We start from the raw sequence: 15,579 nt of genomic DNA on the forward strand, positions 1-15,579 counted from the left end.
TCGACGGAGGGATAAGGCTGAGTAGTCGGCAAAGAAGTGTGAAAAGGGATTTTTTAGCGGAGCAATTGTTTGTCAGTGTCAGTGTGTTGTGCCACACAGGCGCCGCACAAACAGCGCCAGAGCAATGGTGGGGCGATAGATGGCATGTGGCGAGTCGATTATTATTCCGTTACGTGCGATTCAGCCTTTTATCTCCTCAGACACGGCCGTCGCCGCCATGAATAAAACATGAAATGACTGTGGCCTTCGTAATTGCATTTTCTTAATCTGCTAAACATGTTTTGCTTATGTTTGTGTTCTTTTCTCTTCCTCTTCCTCTCCCTCTCCTCCTCCTCCTTCTCCTCTTCCTCCTCCCATCCTTCCCTCGCAGGGTGATCCTGCCTCCATGGAGGAAGTTAGAAGATATATTCAAAATGAAGTAGTGAGGATCGTCGAAGGTACATCGTCCAGTTACCTCCGAAGAGAACTAGCATGGAATGTTTGTGATGCTCTGTGGTCTATTGGTCTGAAATTCCAGTGAGCACCTAGCCTAGTTGCCAAGCCACTCTTTTTGTGTGTGTGTGTGTGTACGTGTGTACGTGTGTACGTGTGTGCGTGTGTGCGTGTGTGCATGTGTGCGTGTACGTGTGTGCGTGTGTGCGTGTGCGTGTGCGTGTGCGTGTGCGTGTGCGTGCGTGTGCGTATGCGTGTGTGCGTGTGCGTGTGCGTGAAATAGATGTGTCACTGTAGGTGTAAGGGCTAATGAGAGCCCCGACCTTCCTGTCGGACAGGAAGAGGATGATTAGAAGCCAGAGTGGCACAAGTCCTCCATCAGAACTGCGTTCATGACGCGCATGACTGCAAATTAGAGCACTAACTTAGATAGAATAGCTAATGAGTGCTTTATTCATTTGGCATCATTGCTTTTAAAAAATGTTCTCTCTCTTTCTCTCTCTCTTTCTCTCTCTCTCTGTCACACATATCCACACCCCGTTGTTGAATAATTCCTCTTCTCTTTGTTTCTCTCTTTCCCCTCCACAGAGAGGCTGGCGAGCTATGCCCAGCTGCAGAAGACACCGGCGGCCATTTTGGCTGCGCAGGTGCGGCACGGGGCCTCCAGGCCCCCCAGGCAACGACGGCTCCCCGGGGGCCGACAGGCCAGCCTGGGCCCCCAGGCCCTCAGGGTAAGGACCCACCACAGGCTGGGGAAATAACAGACTAAAATGCCCAGAGAGCTCGGCACTGACTCTCTCTCTCAGTAACCACCTCAACACCCCATCCATCCCTCCCCAAACCCCCCCAAACCCCCCCCCCCCCCCCCCCCTCTCTGAAGAGTTGCTCTCCTAACGGCTGACGCCAACGGCTGCTAGATAAAACTCTGGGCAAAAAAGAAAGTAATGGAGGGACTTATTTCTTGCTTTCTGAAAGATTAACCCCCATGATGTGTTTTGCTTCTTCCCAACCCCCCCCCTTTCAAATAATCTCTGGAGTGCGATGTTAAAGCAAAGAGGAACTGTGTGTGTTAGAGTGTGTCTGTGTGTAGGCGCACGTGTGTGTGTGTGTGTGTGTGTGTTGAGAGAGAGAGAGAAGAGAGAGAGAGAGTGTGTGTGTGTGTTTGTGTGTTTGTGCGGGGCACCATTTTTGGCCTTTTAGATTTATTTCAGTTTATTCTTCTCTCCAAAGTTGTGAGTTAGGGCTGACCAGTAGAACTAGAGAGGGTCACTCCGCTCGGGGCGAAATACGAGTTTTGAAATATGAGCTGCTCTCCGAGAGCACCCCCACTGGCCCCCGACGCCGGCGCGGGAAATGAACAGCGCGGCGAGGAAAAGGAGCGAGTTCAAAAAGTAGCGACTCCCGGGACTCCTATTGTGTGCATGGGTAAGAAAAGAAGGAAGGTGTAGAGGGGGGGGAAGAAAAGAGAGAGGGACAGAGAAAGAGGAGGAGAAAGAGAAGAGGGCAAGAGAGAGGAGAGAGAGAGAGAAGGAGTGAGTGAGTGCAAACGAGACGGAATGAGAACTCTTTTCTGAGGCGAGTCAGAGGGGCCTGTCGAAGGGGCACAAATGCGAGTCGATTGAAATGCTGCTGTAAAGGATTCATGGCTATTTCTCTCTCTCACACACACACACACACACAAACTCTCCTCCTCGCCCGCCGCATTTATCAACGCAATCGGAGGGCCGCGTGAGGCGGGGAGAAAATGGTGCGCCGTTTGGTGCGCAGCGACACACACACACGCGGGAACATATGAAGACAAATGAAGAATTGGCGGAGAATAAGAGAAAATAATATCAGTGCAGACAGACTACAGTTGGAGATGAGGGAGGAGGAGGAGGAGGAGGAGGAGGAAGGGTGGTGTTGAGGAGGAAGGCCCCCGCGATACCTAACTCTCCGGGATACAGCTGTGCGAAAAAAACGAAAGAAGAATAGCACAGAGAGAGAGAGAGAGAGAGAGAGAGAGAGAGAAGAAAAGAGAAAAAAAAAAAACCTAGGAGGTGATCATTTATCAGAGGCTGAGCAAGTGTCTGACTACTCACACAGGGCTGCCTCATCAATAATGATGCATGGCTGGGATGTGGCGCCTCCATCAGTATTAAGCAGGGCTTGGCCACCGCTGGTAACCAGAGTGGAATTAGGCTTCTCCTCTCTTGTCATTGAGAACAACTGCTCAGTAAACCCGGAGGACAGACGTATCTTCTGAACATGTGCTGTGTTGTGTTGAGATGGCGCACTTGTCTGAGTGTTTTCCGAGTATCTACCTCATTGTGATTGCATAGATAGAAGATTGTAAAGAAGTGTTCACGACTTCCAAAAGTTCACACAAAGAAATCGCTGCTCTGAACTGCCATGTGCCTTTTGAATGTATGTCATGCTTGCTGTTTATGTAACTTGGATTTCCAACTTGTATTTGTTTTTCTATTTTTATTTATGTAACTGCTAATATTTTAACCCTGTTTAGTTTTTTTTTGGTGGCAAATATGCCTATGAGAATGTTTGTTGTTGTTGTTGTTGTTGTTGTTGATACAAGCTCAAGTGTGGCTTAACATGCAAACCTGTGGTGAAACTAAAAAGGGGGAGAAGAGAAGAATCCATTTCGGGTCTGCTGGCATATCAGAACCTCCACGTTTCTAGATTTTTTTTTTTTAATTTGCGTGATGTTGACTTCCTGCGCAGGCAGCGCTCGGCGGTGGTGGTGGCGCTGACAGAGAGTTTGGGGTAATATTTCCTCATTATTTCCCGTCAGCCTCCACTGGAGACAGCACTGCCGCTGGAATAGCCAATTTGGCTCTCTCTCTGAAACGTGCCAAAATGAATAGTTTATGGAGAAAAATACCCCCCCCCTTCCCCCCTTCCTACACACTATTGCAAAAACGACTACTTTTTAAATGGGAGGTCAGTCCGCTGGCAGTAAATGACAATCCCCCGAGTCACGGTTTGGCTTGCACACCCACTGTTGCCACTGTCACTGACTCGGTTGCCCCCAGAGACAGAAAACTTATATTGGATTGTATATGTTTCCAAACCAAAGCTAACTGCAGGCTAATTCTTGTGCATTCACTTCCTATGGTAATCTCAATGGCAGATGTTACTTTATATCATCTGTGTGGTTGTTGTTGCGTGCTTGAATCTGTTCCCGCCTGTAATCCTCTCCTATCTTTACTGCTATTATCCCCTGTTGTCCATGACATGGGCTGCCTTCTCATGCTTTCTATTGCTTTTGTTGGTGTTTTTGTGTTGTGTTGTGTTTTCTTTGTGTCCAAAAAGGAGCCTCTAATCACACTAGCCTTAAAGCTAATAATCGATTTTAATTGCACAGTGTTTTGACAAATCAATATACAGGCTGTTGATATATTGAGGAAATAATGTGAATTTTACATGGACATGTACAATATTTTTGATTAACTTGTTTGCAGAGCAAATAGACGTTTGTAATATGATTGGCATGATTTGTGAGTTGTTGTTTTGTTTAATTTGTACCGGTTTTGCAAATGAAAGTCAGATATTTCAACTTTGCCTTTTCTTGAATTGTCTTTTTATTTGACACCCACCTAGTTGTCATTGGTAATGAAGTATTGTGTTAAATTGATTGAAATGCTGTCACAGATCAAGCTCCTGCATGACTAAATATCTACTTCAGACCTTGAATACTGATGGCGCTTGAAATGTAATGAGAGGCAAGGAGCCATAACTCTTCTTAGGAGTCTTAGGAATAAGGACATTTTATAGTCATAGGGTAGGAGCTGTTTTTGCCTCCTCTGTAGTCAGAGTGTGTGTGTGAGGTTCTCAAGTGTGTGTGTGCCAAAACAGAGTGTGTGTTGTCTCAGAGCGGTCGGATAATTCCCCCCTGTGGATTCCTATAGGAATTAATCATGGCCTTTTGTTGAGCAGCTGAATCACAGTCCCAAGCCCCACGGTGCACAAATCTCACACCATTTCGACAGCCTGAAGCTGTGATGTGTTGCTTCCTTTACCCCAGCATCCCAGGCATCCCTTGGTGTTTAAAGTCTTGTATTGCAGCGCCCCCTTGCTACCTGTCGGGGCATTGCACTATAGTATCACACAGGTGAAGGGAGACGTTGCGGTGTGGCGCGGTGCAGTGCAGCGTTGTGCGGTTTATCCGGGCAGCGACGCAGTGGGAAGTCCCGAGGTTTGCCGCAGGTACAGTGTCCGGCCGTGGTCAAGGAATGCTGATGCGCTGAATGCCACACATAGCGTGCTGAGACTGAGAAGAGGCTGATGGTTTTTTTATTATTCTTATTCTTATTCTAATTCTTCTTCTTATTATTATCTGTTTGTTTGTTTTGTTCTGTTTCTGTTTTATTCTGTTTTGGGTTTTTTTTTTTACGATCCATCATCTTGAGCTGCTGTTATGGACTGCATCAGTCAAGCTGCTGTGTGAGCAATGCAGCTCCGGTCGTTAAAAAAAATATCTCTTTAAAAAGTCTTCTGTAGGCTCTCTCTCTCCCTCCCTCCCTCCCTCCCTCCCTCCCTCCCTCCCTCCCGCAGACGCTGAGACTTGCCCCAGGGGCCTTCTGTAGCCTCCCCGAGCCTCCCCGCTCCCTGCCTTGATTTGCGGAGCGGCACGGAGAACTTTTCACCTCCTCCTCCTCCCCTGCACTGTTGTGGTGAGGGGGACCCAGGTGGCAGAGCGGCGGGGGGGGGGGGGGGGGGGGAGAAAACATGGTGGCCGGCGCGCTCAGCCTCACACGGTCCAGAGTCTCTCTTCCCTCTCCTCGTCCGTCTTGATTAACAGAAGAGCGCCTCTGTGCTGCTCCTCTCTCTTCTCGTTCTCGCCATGCATGGGGCTGACTGGAATGCACAACGAGTGAGAAGAAGAGAAAAGACTTAAAAGCAGGCATGGGAGAGAGAGAGAGAGAGCGAGAGAGACAGAGAGAGAGAGAGAGAGAGAGAGAGAGAGAGACAGAGAGAGAGTGATAGAGACTACTCACATACTCACTTAACGACTAGATAGTGGCCAGTATAACCCCAGTTTTTGTTGTGCCTAAGTGTGTGCTCCACAGTGTGATACTGTGTGTGCGTGCGTGCGTGCGTGCGTGCGTGCGTGCGTGCGTGCGTGCGTGCGTGTGTGTGTGTATGGGTTGTGTGTGTGTGTGTGTGTGTGCCTGTGTGTGTCTGTGTGTGTTTGTGTGTATGTGTGTGCTGCTGTTCCATACAAGTGTATTGGCATGCCACCACCTGCTGTCTGCTTGGTGTACACGTACAGTTTTGCTTTAACAACAAAACAACATCCCTAACAGCTCTAAAGCATCACTGCAATGTCACTGAAGGTGAAGACAAATACAGTCTTTAGAGTAATGTAGAAATATTCACAATTAGTTTGAGCTGCTTTGAGTCATCGTGATGAGCCCAGGAAAGATGCGATGCTGCCGCTGCCTTGAATGTGCTTCTAGATATGGCTCAGCGTCAACAGAACATCTCTCTCGGCTGAACAAAAATGTGCCCAGGTTATCTCCTCAATCAGCCAATTACGTCGCTTACTCATTTAAACAAGCAAGCTTGTTTTGTTATATGCCAAATGCATCAGTATATTTCCGATGCTGCCCTGACCATTGTGGATCAAGAGTGCTTCTATTCTGCCTTTGTGGTTAAAGTATCCTACCTGTCATTTTGACAGGCAGGTCACTGAACTCCCTGGTGCACTCCTGGCCTATATCTAAGACCGTCGCGGTCCGCTGCGTTTGAAGCCTGTTGTTTTGACAGCGTCTTTATAACGAGGCTGTATATTTTTTTCACCTAAAGTCAAAGTTTCCCTTTTTATGTTTTATTCAGTGGTGCAATGTATTATTGAAATGCTCCCATGTTCTCCTATAGCACTTGGTGATTAGTCATGTGTACTGTGTGCCCTTACACTAACATCATCAACAACGTGTCCTGTTCAACATGTCTCAGTGTGTGTGGAGATTTGACGCCTAATGCGGTCGGTCCTGTTTGTAGGTTACCGGGGTCAGAAAGGTGAGCGCGGTCAGATGGGTTTGGGTCTCCATGGATCTCCAGGACCGACCGGGCCACCAGGTAAGAATCTGTCATGTATGAACTACGAAGCGTATTCTGGGGTCACCACACATGTGGGAAAGGTTACTAATAGCTGCATATTTGACGTGCTCCTTTGGTTAGGAAAACACTGGACATCGGTGTGAAAGGTCCATGCACTAAAGGTAATAGTGGTAATAAGGTGACCGCAGTGCACCCCAATACAACACATTTGGTGTCCACCTGTAATGTGTAGACTGCTTCTATTATTGTCTAAGATCAGTGTTTGTAAGACACCACATGCACAGTATTGTATAGTATTAGGACTCTGAAATGATGGACCTTCATGCTAATGATTGTATTAGAATGTTCTCTAGCTTAGTTAATGGTGTTATGAGCCTTTAATCCTTTAATCAGCAGGCAGTTGTCATGCTCACACATCACTGCAGATGCACACTCAAATGTGGCTACATCGCATGCTAATGTCCTAGCCTGGGTGTTCCCATGCTGCCTTGCGTGCAATTCCATTCACGCTGCTAAGGCAGTCTAGAAACTACCGCCCTAATTTTTGCCTGACATAGGGGACCAATTACAGAACAGGGGGAAAAGCAAGACGATGATGAGCTATGCACAGACGCATTTGGTAGACATCCGTGGCGCCCAATGAACGGATCTGGGCATTTTTTCAAATACGAGAAAATGAACGTTTGGTTGCCAGACCACGTCTCATTTGAGAAGTGGTAGGCGCTAGCCAGGCTACTAATGTCCAGTAATCTATCATAGTGACAGTGAAATGAGCTCTTGTTCAGACAGAAGGACTTTAGTTCAGGTAGTGCCAGTAGTTGCTATCTGAGTGTTCAAATCTGTAAGTTATACTTCAGGAAGACCCAGAGGGTAAAAAGAGAGTATCAAAGGCGTCCTGTTCCTTTTTTATTTGTCATGCACTTTTCTTTATTTTTTGTCATTGTGTCTACAGTGTCTTGCCTTTACTCTAGTGTTCCCAAACTTTTGCGTTCAGCAAAATAACTTTTCAGTCCTACCTGTGAAGGATCTGCAAAGGCTTTGAAAGGATTGGGTTTTGTTTTTTTTAATATGATACACTCGTAATCGGAGCAGAACAGATATGAGAGGTGATTCATGTTTGCGCGTGTGTTTTGTTAGATAGCTCAAACGCATAATGACTCATAACTAAACTAATGAGCATAGAACCGTTTGATGAGGATATTTTTTTCTTTCTTTAAAGATGTATGGCACAGGAAATCGTTTTTAGATTGCAATCATACAATTGTGTTCACGGGGAGAGGAAGAAAATATACTTTTCTGCCATCTATTGCCGGCGACTGTTTTGAAGGGTTCATTCGGCTGTGACTCATAAGGGATCTATCACAGCAGGCGACGTCTGCAAATAAGCAGCACCTGCCCAGGGCTGGCACATTCTCACCTCTTTACCTGTATTATTCTTAGAACATTCCCCCGCTTTCTGCTCTGTGTGAGGGCTTTTGTGTGTGTGTGTGTGTGTGTGTGTGTGTGTGTGTGTGTGTGTTTGTGTGTGTGTGTGTGTGAGAGAGAGAGAGAGAGAGAGAGAGAGAGAGAGAGAGAGAGAGAGAGAGAGAGAGTTTATTCATGCCAGTACACCTGAAGTCTTTTGTTTGCATTCGTTATTTACCAGAGGTCAGTCTGACGACCTTGAACATCCAGGAGGCGTATGCACAAGTCTACATGGATCTGATGATGCGCTTGCTCTAGAGTCGTGCTTAATACACGCTAGATGATCTGCGTAGGAGTCGTCGAGCTGCCATTGCGTTCTACTGTGGAGGCTTGTTGCCCACGCACTCATGCCCTGCTGCTCCTGCTCCTCTCCTCTCCTCTCCTCCCCTCTCCTCTCCTCTCCTCTCCTCTCCTCTCCTCTCCTCTCCTCCTCTCCTCTCCTCTCCTCTCCGCAGGTGCTCCAGGAGAGGCCCTACAGGGGCCACCCGGCCCCCAGGGGGAGGAGGGCCCAGCTGGCAGATGTGACCCCAGCGACTGCCACGCGGCCCACTCCCACTCCCGACGGCACGGCTAGTCCGCTCTCTCTCTCTCTCTCTCTCTCTCTCTCTCTCTCTCTCTCTCTCTCTCTCTCTCTCTGTCTCTCTCTCTCCGCCACCAGAAATCGGCCCCCCTCCAGGATCTCACAGGACAGCAGTCCGATCTGCCCCCAGGATTTTTTTTTGACATTTTCTTGACGCCAATTTTCCTGGGAGGGGGTTTTGAGGGGAGTTGATTTTTTTCCTTCTTTTTCTTGGTGGAGGGAGCAGTGCTTGAACTGAGGGGGTGGTGGTAGTGGTGTGGGGGGGTAGTGGGTGTGGGGGGGTGGGCGCTTAACTAAATGAGTCAAAATCAGCTGGCGCACTGAGCTTGAGTGAAGCGGAAACACAGTCGCCCTTTTTTTACGCTCTGGCACGCAAGCCTGCGAACCTCTGACCTGCCTCTGCTGCTGCCGCTCAGTCTGTGCTGTTTATGCAGTGCGGCCCTAGGGCTGCCTCTTGGCAAAGTCTCTGATGTGCCATCTTGCAAAAACCTCCTTAGTATGCATCTTATTTTCTTTGCATGGGGTTTGGAATTAGCCAAATACAGTAGCATACTGTAGAGCAGCAGACTGAAGAGAGGAATCTGTGAGATTGCCAAATCAAACACAAACTCATTTCACACATTTCTGCAATGTTTCATGGACACTGTATCCTGTTGGGTTGTTTTTGTTTGTTTGTTTATTTTTTTTAACGTTCATCATTTAAATGATTTATTTTATGTTGAGGTGCTCTCTCTGATGTACCACTCTTGTCCTCCCATTCTGTGACCCAATGCATTCCACATGAATTCATGTTATTTACGTCAAAACCGTGACATGCAGGCAGGAACAGCATCATTCAGATACTGTAGGCTACACTTTGTTATTATATTTTGATGTGTCATGAGATGAAGGATTACCGGTTATGGAAGTGAAGAAGTCCATCTCCACTTTTGCCATGAAAGTCTGTGTACATATCTATTTTAAGTGTGGTATGGAAGTTTCTAAGAAAGCTCGTCTCTGATGGAGACAGACCTTGGTTCTATTGTAGGTCTTACACAAACCAAAGTGAAGCTCCTCAATCCACATGGCCATGAGAACTAGAAGAGCACAGTTGGTCTACAGTTGGTTGAGTCATTGCCCAGGAATTGAGCCTGTCTGTTGGTTGATCACAATGAATGAAGCAATAGAGGGGAGATACATTGAGTTTTAAATGCTTAAACATTTCAAATATCAACCTTTAGACGGAGACGGCATTGAGCGGAGATATTTTATTGATTTAGAAACAGAGTAAGAGTGGTGTAGGAATGGTGCAGACAGTTCCATTAGTTATAGTGGAGGCTAATTGTTGCAGCAGTCGCTGTGCGAGCTGAACGCTTCAATGATATGCTCGGTGTGGCTTCTCTGTTAGAGATGTGGGAGGAGAGGTTAAAGGTCGAGGAGGGGAGGGGAGGGCTCGCTAGTGTCATGGAGATAAAGGGGCCTGCCGGATGGGAGGTCAGGCTGTCAGATATGATGTTTCTTCTGAGCATCCATCAAGGCATCCAGCGGTGGGTCATTCACTGCAGCTCAAGATTGTGAGACTTCTCTTCTGCACATCCCCACTCTGCCAGCTCTCAGCTCCATTTCTACCAAGGATTCTTTCTTTCTTTTTAAGGCTTGTACTTCTAGTTTTTACTCGTTTCTTGTTGCAATCTTCTGACAGCGGTCATACACTCAGGTGGTTATAATTATCAGTGGATTGTGTGTGTGTGTGAGAGAGAGACACACACATGTACGGTATCAGACCTGCAGAGTGTTGAGAGCTTTAAGGGTGTGAGTTTGACAGCATCAGCTGACAGTGCATACACACTGTGGCCACAGCAGTCAGATGCACTAAGTGGACTGAGACAGATACAGTATGAGGCCACATTTAATTAGTAGATAGATACCATAGACAGATAGATAGATAGGCAGATAGATACATAGATAGATAGATAGATAGATCAGAATTTAACACAGGTTGCATGTGATTGGTTTATTCAATGTCACCTCACCGGAAAGGTCTCATCCATTTCACTGTCCCACCCTTGATAGAAGGTGCCTCTCATGTAAAGTTTATACGTCCTCCCTCGCTCCTCGGGCCTCGATCCTCACTGGTCTACATAAAGAATGATGGGGCGGCAACAACGATAGTCTATCCCTTCGTCTATCTTTCTTTATGTAGATCAGTGAGGATCGAGGCCCGAGGAGCGAGGTAGGACGTATAAACTTTACATGAGAGGCACCCATAGCCTCTCGCTACCTATATTGCCGCCGAGCTCGGGGCCTAAGAGTTGTTTGTCACCCTCAGCATGGCAGATGCTGTTGCAGGTGTTTATGTGCCACTCTCTTGAGGCAAGAAAAATCACTTTTATTGTTTACAAGGGAACAGGTCGCTTTGGTTCCCTTCACACTGTACATACATCAGACTACATTGGTGCTATATGTATATTTTGATCTTTAATTTCCTTTTCTTTTTTCCAAAGGCAGAATTTGCCAGTTTGTGCCACCAAAATGTAAACATAATTCAGGATATTTATAGTTCTCTTATTGTTTGTGTGTCTGTGTTGTTTTTGAGGTGTTGTTTTCTTTGATGTACTTGAATTTTGTTGTTTCATTGTCATAGGTTTTGTTTTTTTAAACATATTTATAACATAATTGTTGCAAACAGATACTGGTTGAACATTTCTTTACTAATCATGGCGTCCACAATTCACTACTGTAGACTATTTGATCATACATTTTGTCTTAAACCTGAAATTCTTATCATGTCTTTATTTATTGGTTGTTTGGCTGTTTGCTTAAATGACTACAGTAGTTCCTTATTATGCTTGCTTTAGTCATTGTTATTTTGTCGGTCATTAAGATTTTCACATGGGAAAAATCAGGTTGTATTGACACGACTGTAGAGACATGGGCCCCTCACAGTGAGGATGTCTCCATGCTGTACCCTTTTTAGGTTGAATGATATGCACTGCTCTGCACAGCAGTGTGGGAGGAATTAAGGCCTTCGACTTCACAGAGATGCTTGTGTTTTTTTTTTTTACTTGTGCTCAGTCATGATTAAAGTATCAAAGGTGATGTGGGCGTGCTCCCGTTCTGTGATTTTCAATATCTCCTTTTTTTTAGTGCATTTTTTTTATGAAGTGTGATAACTATGTTTTTTTCTTTATGGAATTGGCACATTATATTTTCCTCCCCCTGTAATTCCCCCCCCCCCCCCCCCCCCCTCCCACCCAGTGTGGTCGTTATTATGATTATTTACTCCAAGTGGGAATGATGGGGAGAGGGAATTCTCAGCAGGCAAATCGTGTTTTTATTTCATGAGCATCACTGGCTACACTGATGTTGATGGGGCAGCATGTCAGACTTACCTTACCTTTTGTTGTCAGGGTTTCATCACTTTTCTATCTCTTCTTGGTGGCTGGGAGTAGAGTTGTTCAAATTATGAAGACATCTGCAGCTGACATTAGACTGCAAGACAGTTTTGATTTCCTTGGCTTTTTGTAGATGTTCAAACCGTTTATTGTTGAGGTAACCTTGCTTGTCTCGGTTCTGGTCTCATTTGTCATCTTTTGGATTGATAGATAGATAGATAGATAGATAGACACTTTATTGATCCCCAAGGGGAAATTCAAGATTGGTCTTTTCTAGTCACACCTATCTATGCCTTTCTGCTGCTCTTAATTAGTTCTTTTTAACTGCTGACCACTTTCATCTTTCAAGGCTATTTTCCCTACTTAACCACACCATGTGACCAAAAGACACCACAAGCTATTAAATCTCTGGCCACTTACAGTACATGTGTTCTGCGGTGCCACCTAGTGGCTGTCATGCACATTGAAGTAAGAGAGTTCATTATGTTGACAGCTACAACCTGTAGAAGTTCAGAAGTTAATATTGATATGGTTTTAGGTTAATGTGGGGAAAAGGCTGTGTTGAGTTGATTTTCTTAATTGTCTCATCCAACTCCTGGATTCTCCCGTAAACACACAACAGCCACATTGTTCCGTTACAGTAAAATAGTTTTTTTCTAACTTGTTGATGTTGCACCAGTGTTGCACACCTAAGCTATAAGCTGTAAGACTCCGGAGTAGACTTGAGAACAGATGTTGCCTGAATTGTGGCTCATTGCTCCCATGACTTCTCAAAGGTTTAAAGTTACACAAAGAATCAGTAATGTGGAAGTATCATTAATATCAATATAACCCCATCTCCCACATCATGTTAACTCATTCAAATGCAACACCACAATCAACTGAGTTAAATTCAAATTGAATTGAAATGTACGGGAATGAGATTGAGGGGAACGTTTCTAGAACATCACTCAAAGCTATGAGTTTCATTTTGTAATTTCATTCATTTTACTGCTTTAATAACTTAACGCAATGCTATTATACCAGATATCCATTACACATACTCTGCCTCATAACAAATTAAATGTAACTTTATCTGTGTTGTGTATTCTGTGGTAATTAAAAAGGTTTGTGTCATCTGCTCACTCAAGCCCTTGAAGCTGCATACATGTTTCAGTTTCCTCTCATGCCAAATAAACTAAGAAATGGGTGACACATTCATTCATTTGTTTGTTTGTCCTAAATCTGACACAGAAGTGACATTTTTAATAATTAGTAAACCTTAATCATTTCACTTATTGAGGCTTTGACCCATTGAAAACATAGAGTTTGCGATGCTCTTAGCCAAAAAGGTCACGCTTTGTCTCTGATGACCCTTAATGTGTATTTGTGTTGTTTGAATTCCAATTGTTTTTTTTTTAAACCATTTTTGTTCTCATCTTTGAAGACTGATGCATGTCCAAACCACAAGCATGTACAGTGTATTAAATGATGCAAGCATTCCTTAATCCAATATGGGCACATGAACTCAGCTGGCCTCATTCTCACACTTAGTCAATTTTCTTGTCATTTGTACGATTTAAAATGAGAATGGCATTTCACCCTGCAGAAACAGAAAACTGGAAATTAGGTCTGCAGTAAAGGCTATGTCCAGTTTTCCTGTTGGCTTACACATACTGAACACCCTGACTGGGTAGGCATGAACTGGTGATAATACTTCTTCTAGGGCTGGCTTTCCATGCATTAAGCTTAGTCACAGACTAACAGAGGCCCTCAAAGAAGATCTTCACTGAAAAAGAGAAAGAGCTTTTAGTCCAGGCTTGATCTTTAGTGAATCAGTTGCAATTGTTTAGTCCATCCAGATCCCCCTTCCCCTTATGCAACATCATGTGCATGCAAAATGTGGTCTGGAATTGTGCAGTTTCATTTCTGAACAGACTAACTGGGGATTTATTGAGGGCTCCTTGCAGTCCTACGTTTATCATTCGTGGAACTTTTTGTTTGTTTCAAATTGTTTATTTCAAGCTATTACAAACAGCTACATTTATTTACAAATTGGTGGTTGATATGTTCATGAATATATACAGTATGTGTATGGATGACTGAACAACAGGATGTTTTATTGTTCAACTACTTACATTGTGGAACTACCTACTATGGCACTGTACTGTGTTTTTTTACTAGAATATTCTGCCTCAACAAGGCATATCCTTGTTTGGTCTTCCCCTCCTCTCTCTCTTGTACTCTCTTTCTGCCTCTCTTTCTTCTCAGCTGACTTCAGAAGAGCTTGGTCACTTTATTTAAAACTGCATGTGCCCACTGCATGTACTGTAGACATTCAGCTCTGAATGCAACCCCCCTGTACTCCACAAAGCAGCCCAGGTCTGTGAAAGGCCACTGGAAGTCTACTTATTGTCTTTTGTTCATTTGCAATGACTCATCATTTTGTTCTTCATTGTATCCACAATACTGGGAAACTGAGGGTTCTTTTTGTTATTTGACAGTTAACTGATACACTTGTTTGTTTGTTTGTTTGTTTGTGTGTCTGTTTGTTTTTACTGTGATCTTGATAGAATATAATGTTGGGATGTTAACGTATATAAAGTTTTGGGGAACGAATTGGGGAAAGTTGCATCAACAAAACCAAATGTAGAGAATATTTTAGACTACTTTGAGGTCAGTTAACACTGTGACATCAGCATGAGCCAACTACTCTAACCACTAGAGCAGGCATTCTTGAGACATAGGAGGAGGAATCACTGTGTTCTGATAACAGATACAAAACCTGTGGGCATTGAAGATGAATTGACATACGTGCATGGTTGTAGTTCTTTAACTGATGTGCACATGATAGACGAATATCTTTATTTGTGGCAGGAAATTATTTATAAAGAAGAGTTTACATGTTCTGACGGAATTATAACAAGGCTTAGGAATTATATCTTAAAGGAGTATTTATCTGATATACTGTGTGTGTGATTTGTATAATTTGTTTTGTAAGGATGAAGCATATCAAACTTGACACTCATAACAAAAGTGCTTTTATCACAGAAAATATACATAGGCTTTTGAAAAAAGGTTTCATAGATGTCTTATTTTCAACAATCCCTGTAATATACTGTATTTTGTTTTTCTCTCTGAGGTTTGGTTTGTGCTTCAAATATAATTCACTAAATCATGGATTATGTTGAATGTCCAAGTCTGTATTGGATTAATACGTAATATCTCTATAAATTGTTTGATAATTCCTCTATTTGTCCAACCTCAGTCTAACTGTAATGAAATAAAAAATAAAATTGACTTTTTTACACAGTGAAGCATGCATGTCACTGCCTCCATGACTAACCCAGTACAATGACAAAATAAAACTGCTGGTGATTGAAACTGAACTGAACTTTTCATGTTTCTCTCTCAGTCATTCAAGATCTATCGATGCTCACCACTGTCTTCACTGAAAACCTTGTGTGTTCAATAATACCTCCTGGAGATTTCAAAGATTTGATTTTGTGTGTCCTACATAAAAATGCTCTCCACTGTGGCAGGTCAAATGTGGATTTCATTTTAGTGCAACCACATACGAGTTATAAAGAAAACTTTAAGAACAGGCTGAGACCTAGCTTTATTTGGAATCGAACAATTCATATAAAACACTTGCATCTCCGTGATATCTGTACAAACTTCAATGTCATC

The 15,579-nt window shown here is 44.1% G+C and overlaps 1 protein-coding gene across 1 annotated transcript in view; it reads left to right on the plus strand.

Annotated features, from left to right (window-relative positions):
* LOC134064480 (collagen alpha-1(XIX) chain-like) overlaps positions 1-15,579 on the plus strand; it is a 52,790-nt gene that overhangs the window by 36,377 nt on the left and 834 nt on the right. The window contains exons 30-33 of the mRNA XM_062520404.1: positions 371-437; positions 1,021-1,163; positions 6,433-6,510; positions 8,412-8,561. Of these exons, the coding sequence (XP_062376388.1) occupies positions 371-437; positions 1,021-1,163; positions 6,433-6,510; positions 8,412-8,561 (438 nt within the window). The remainder of the gene's footprint in view (positions 1-370; positions 438-1,020; positions 1,164-6,432; positions 6,511-8,411; positions 8,562-15,579) is intronic.

Source organism: Sardina pilchardus, chromosome 18 (genome assembly GCF_963854185.1).
Source record: "Sardina pilchardus chromosome 18, fSarPil1.1, whole genome shotgun sequence".
Lineage (NCBI taxonomy): Eukaryota > Metazoa > Chordata > Actinopteri > Clupeiformes > Clupeidae > Sardina > Sardina pilchardus.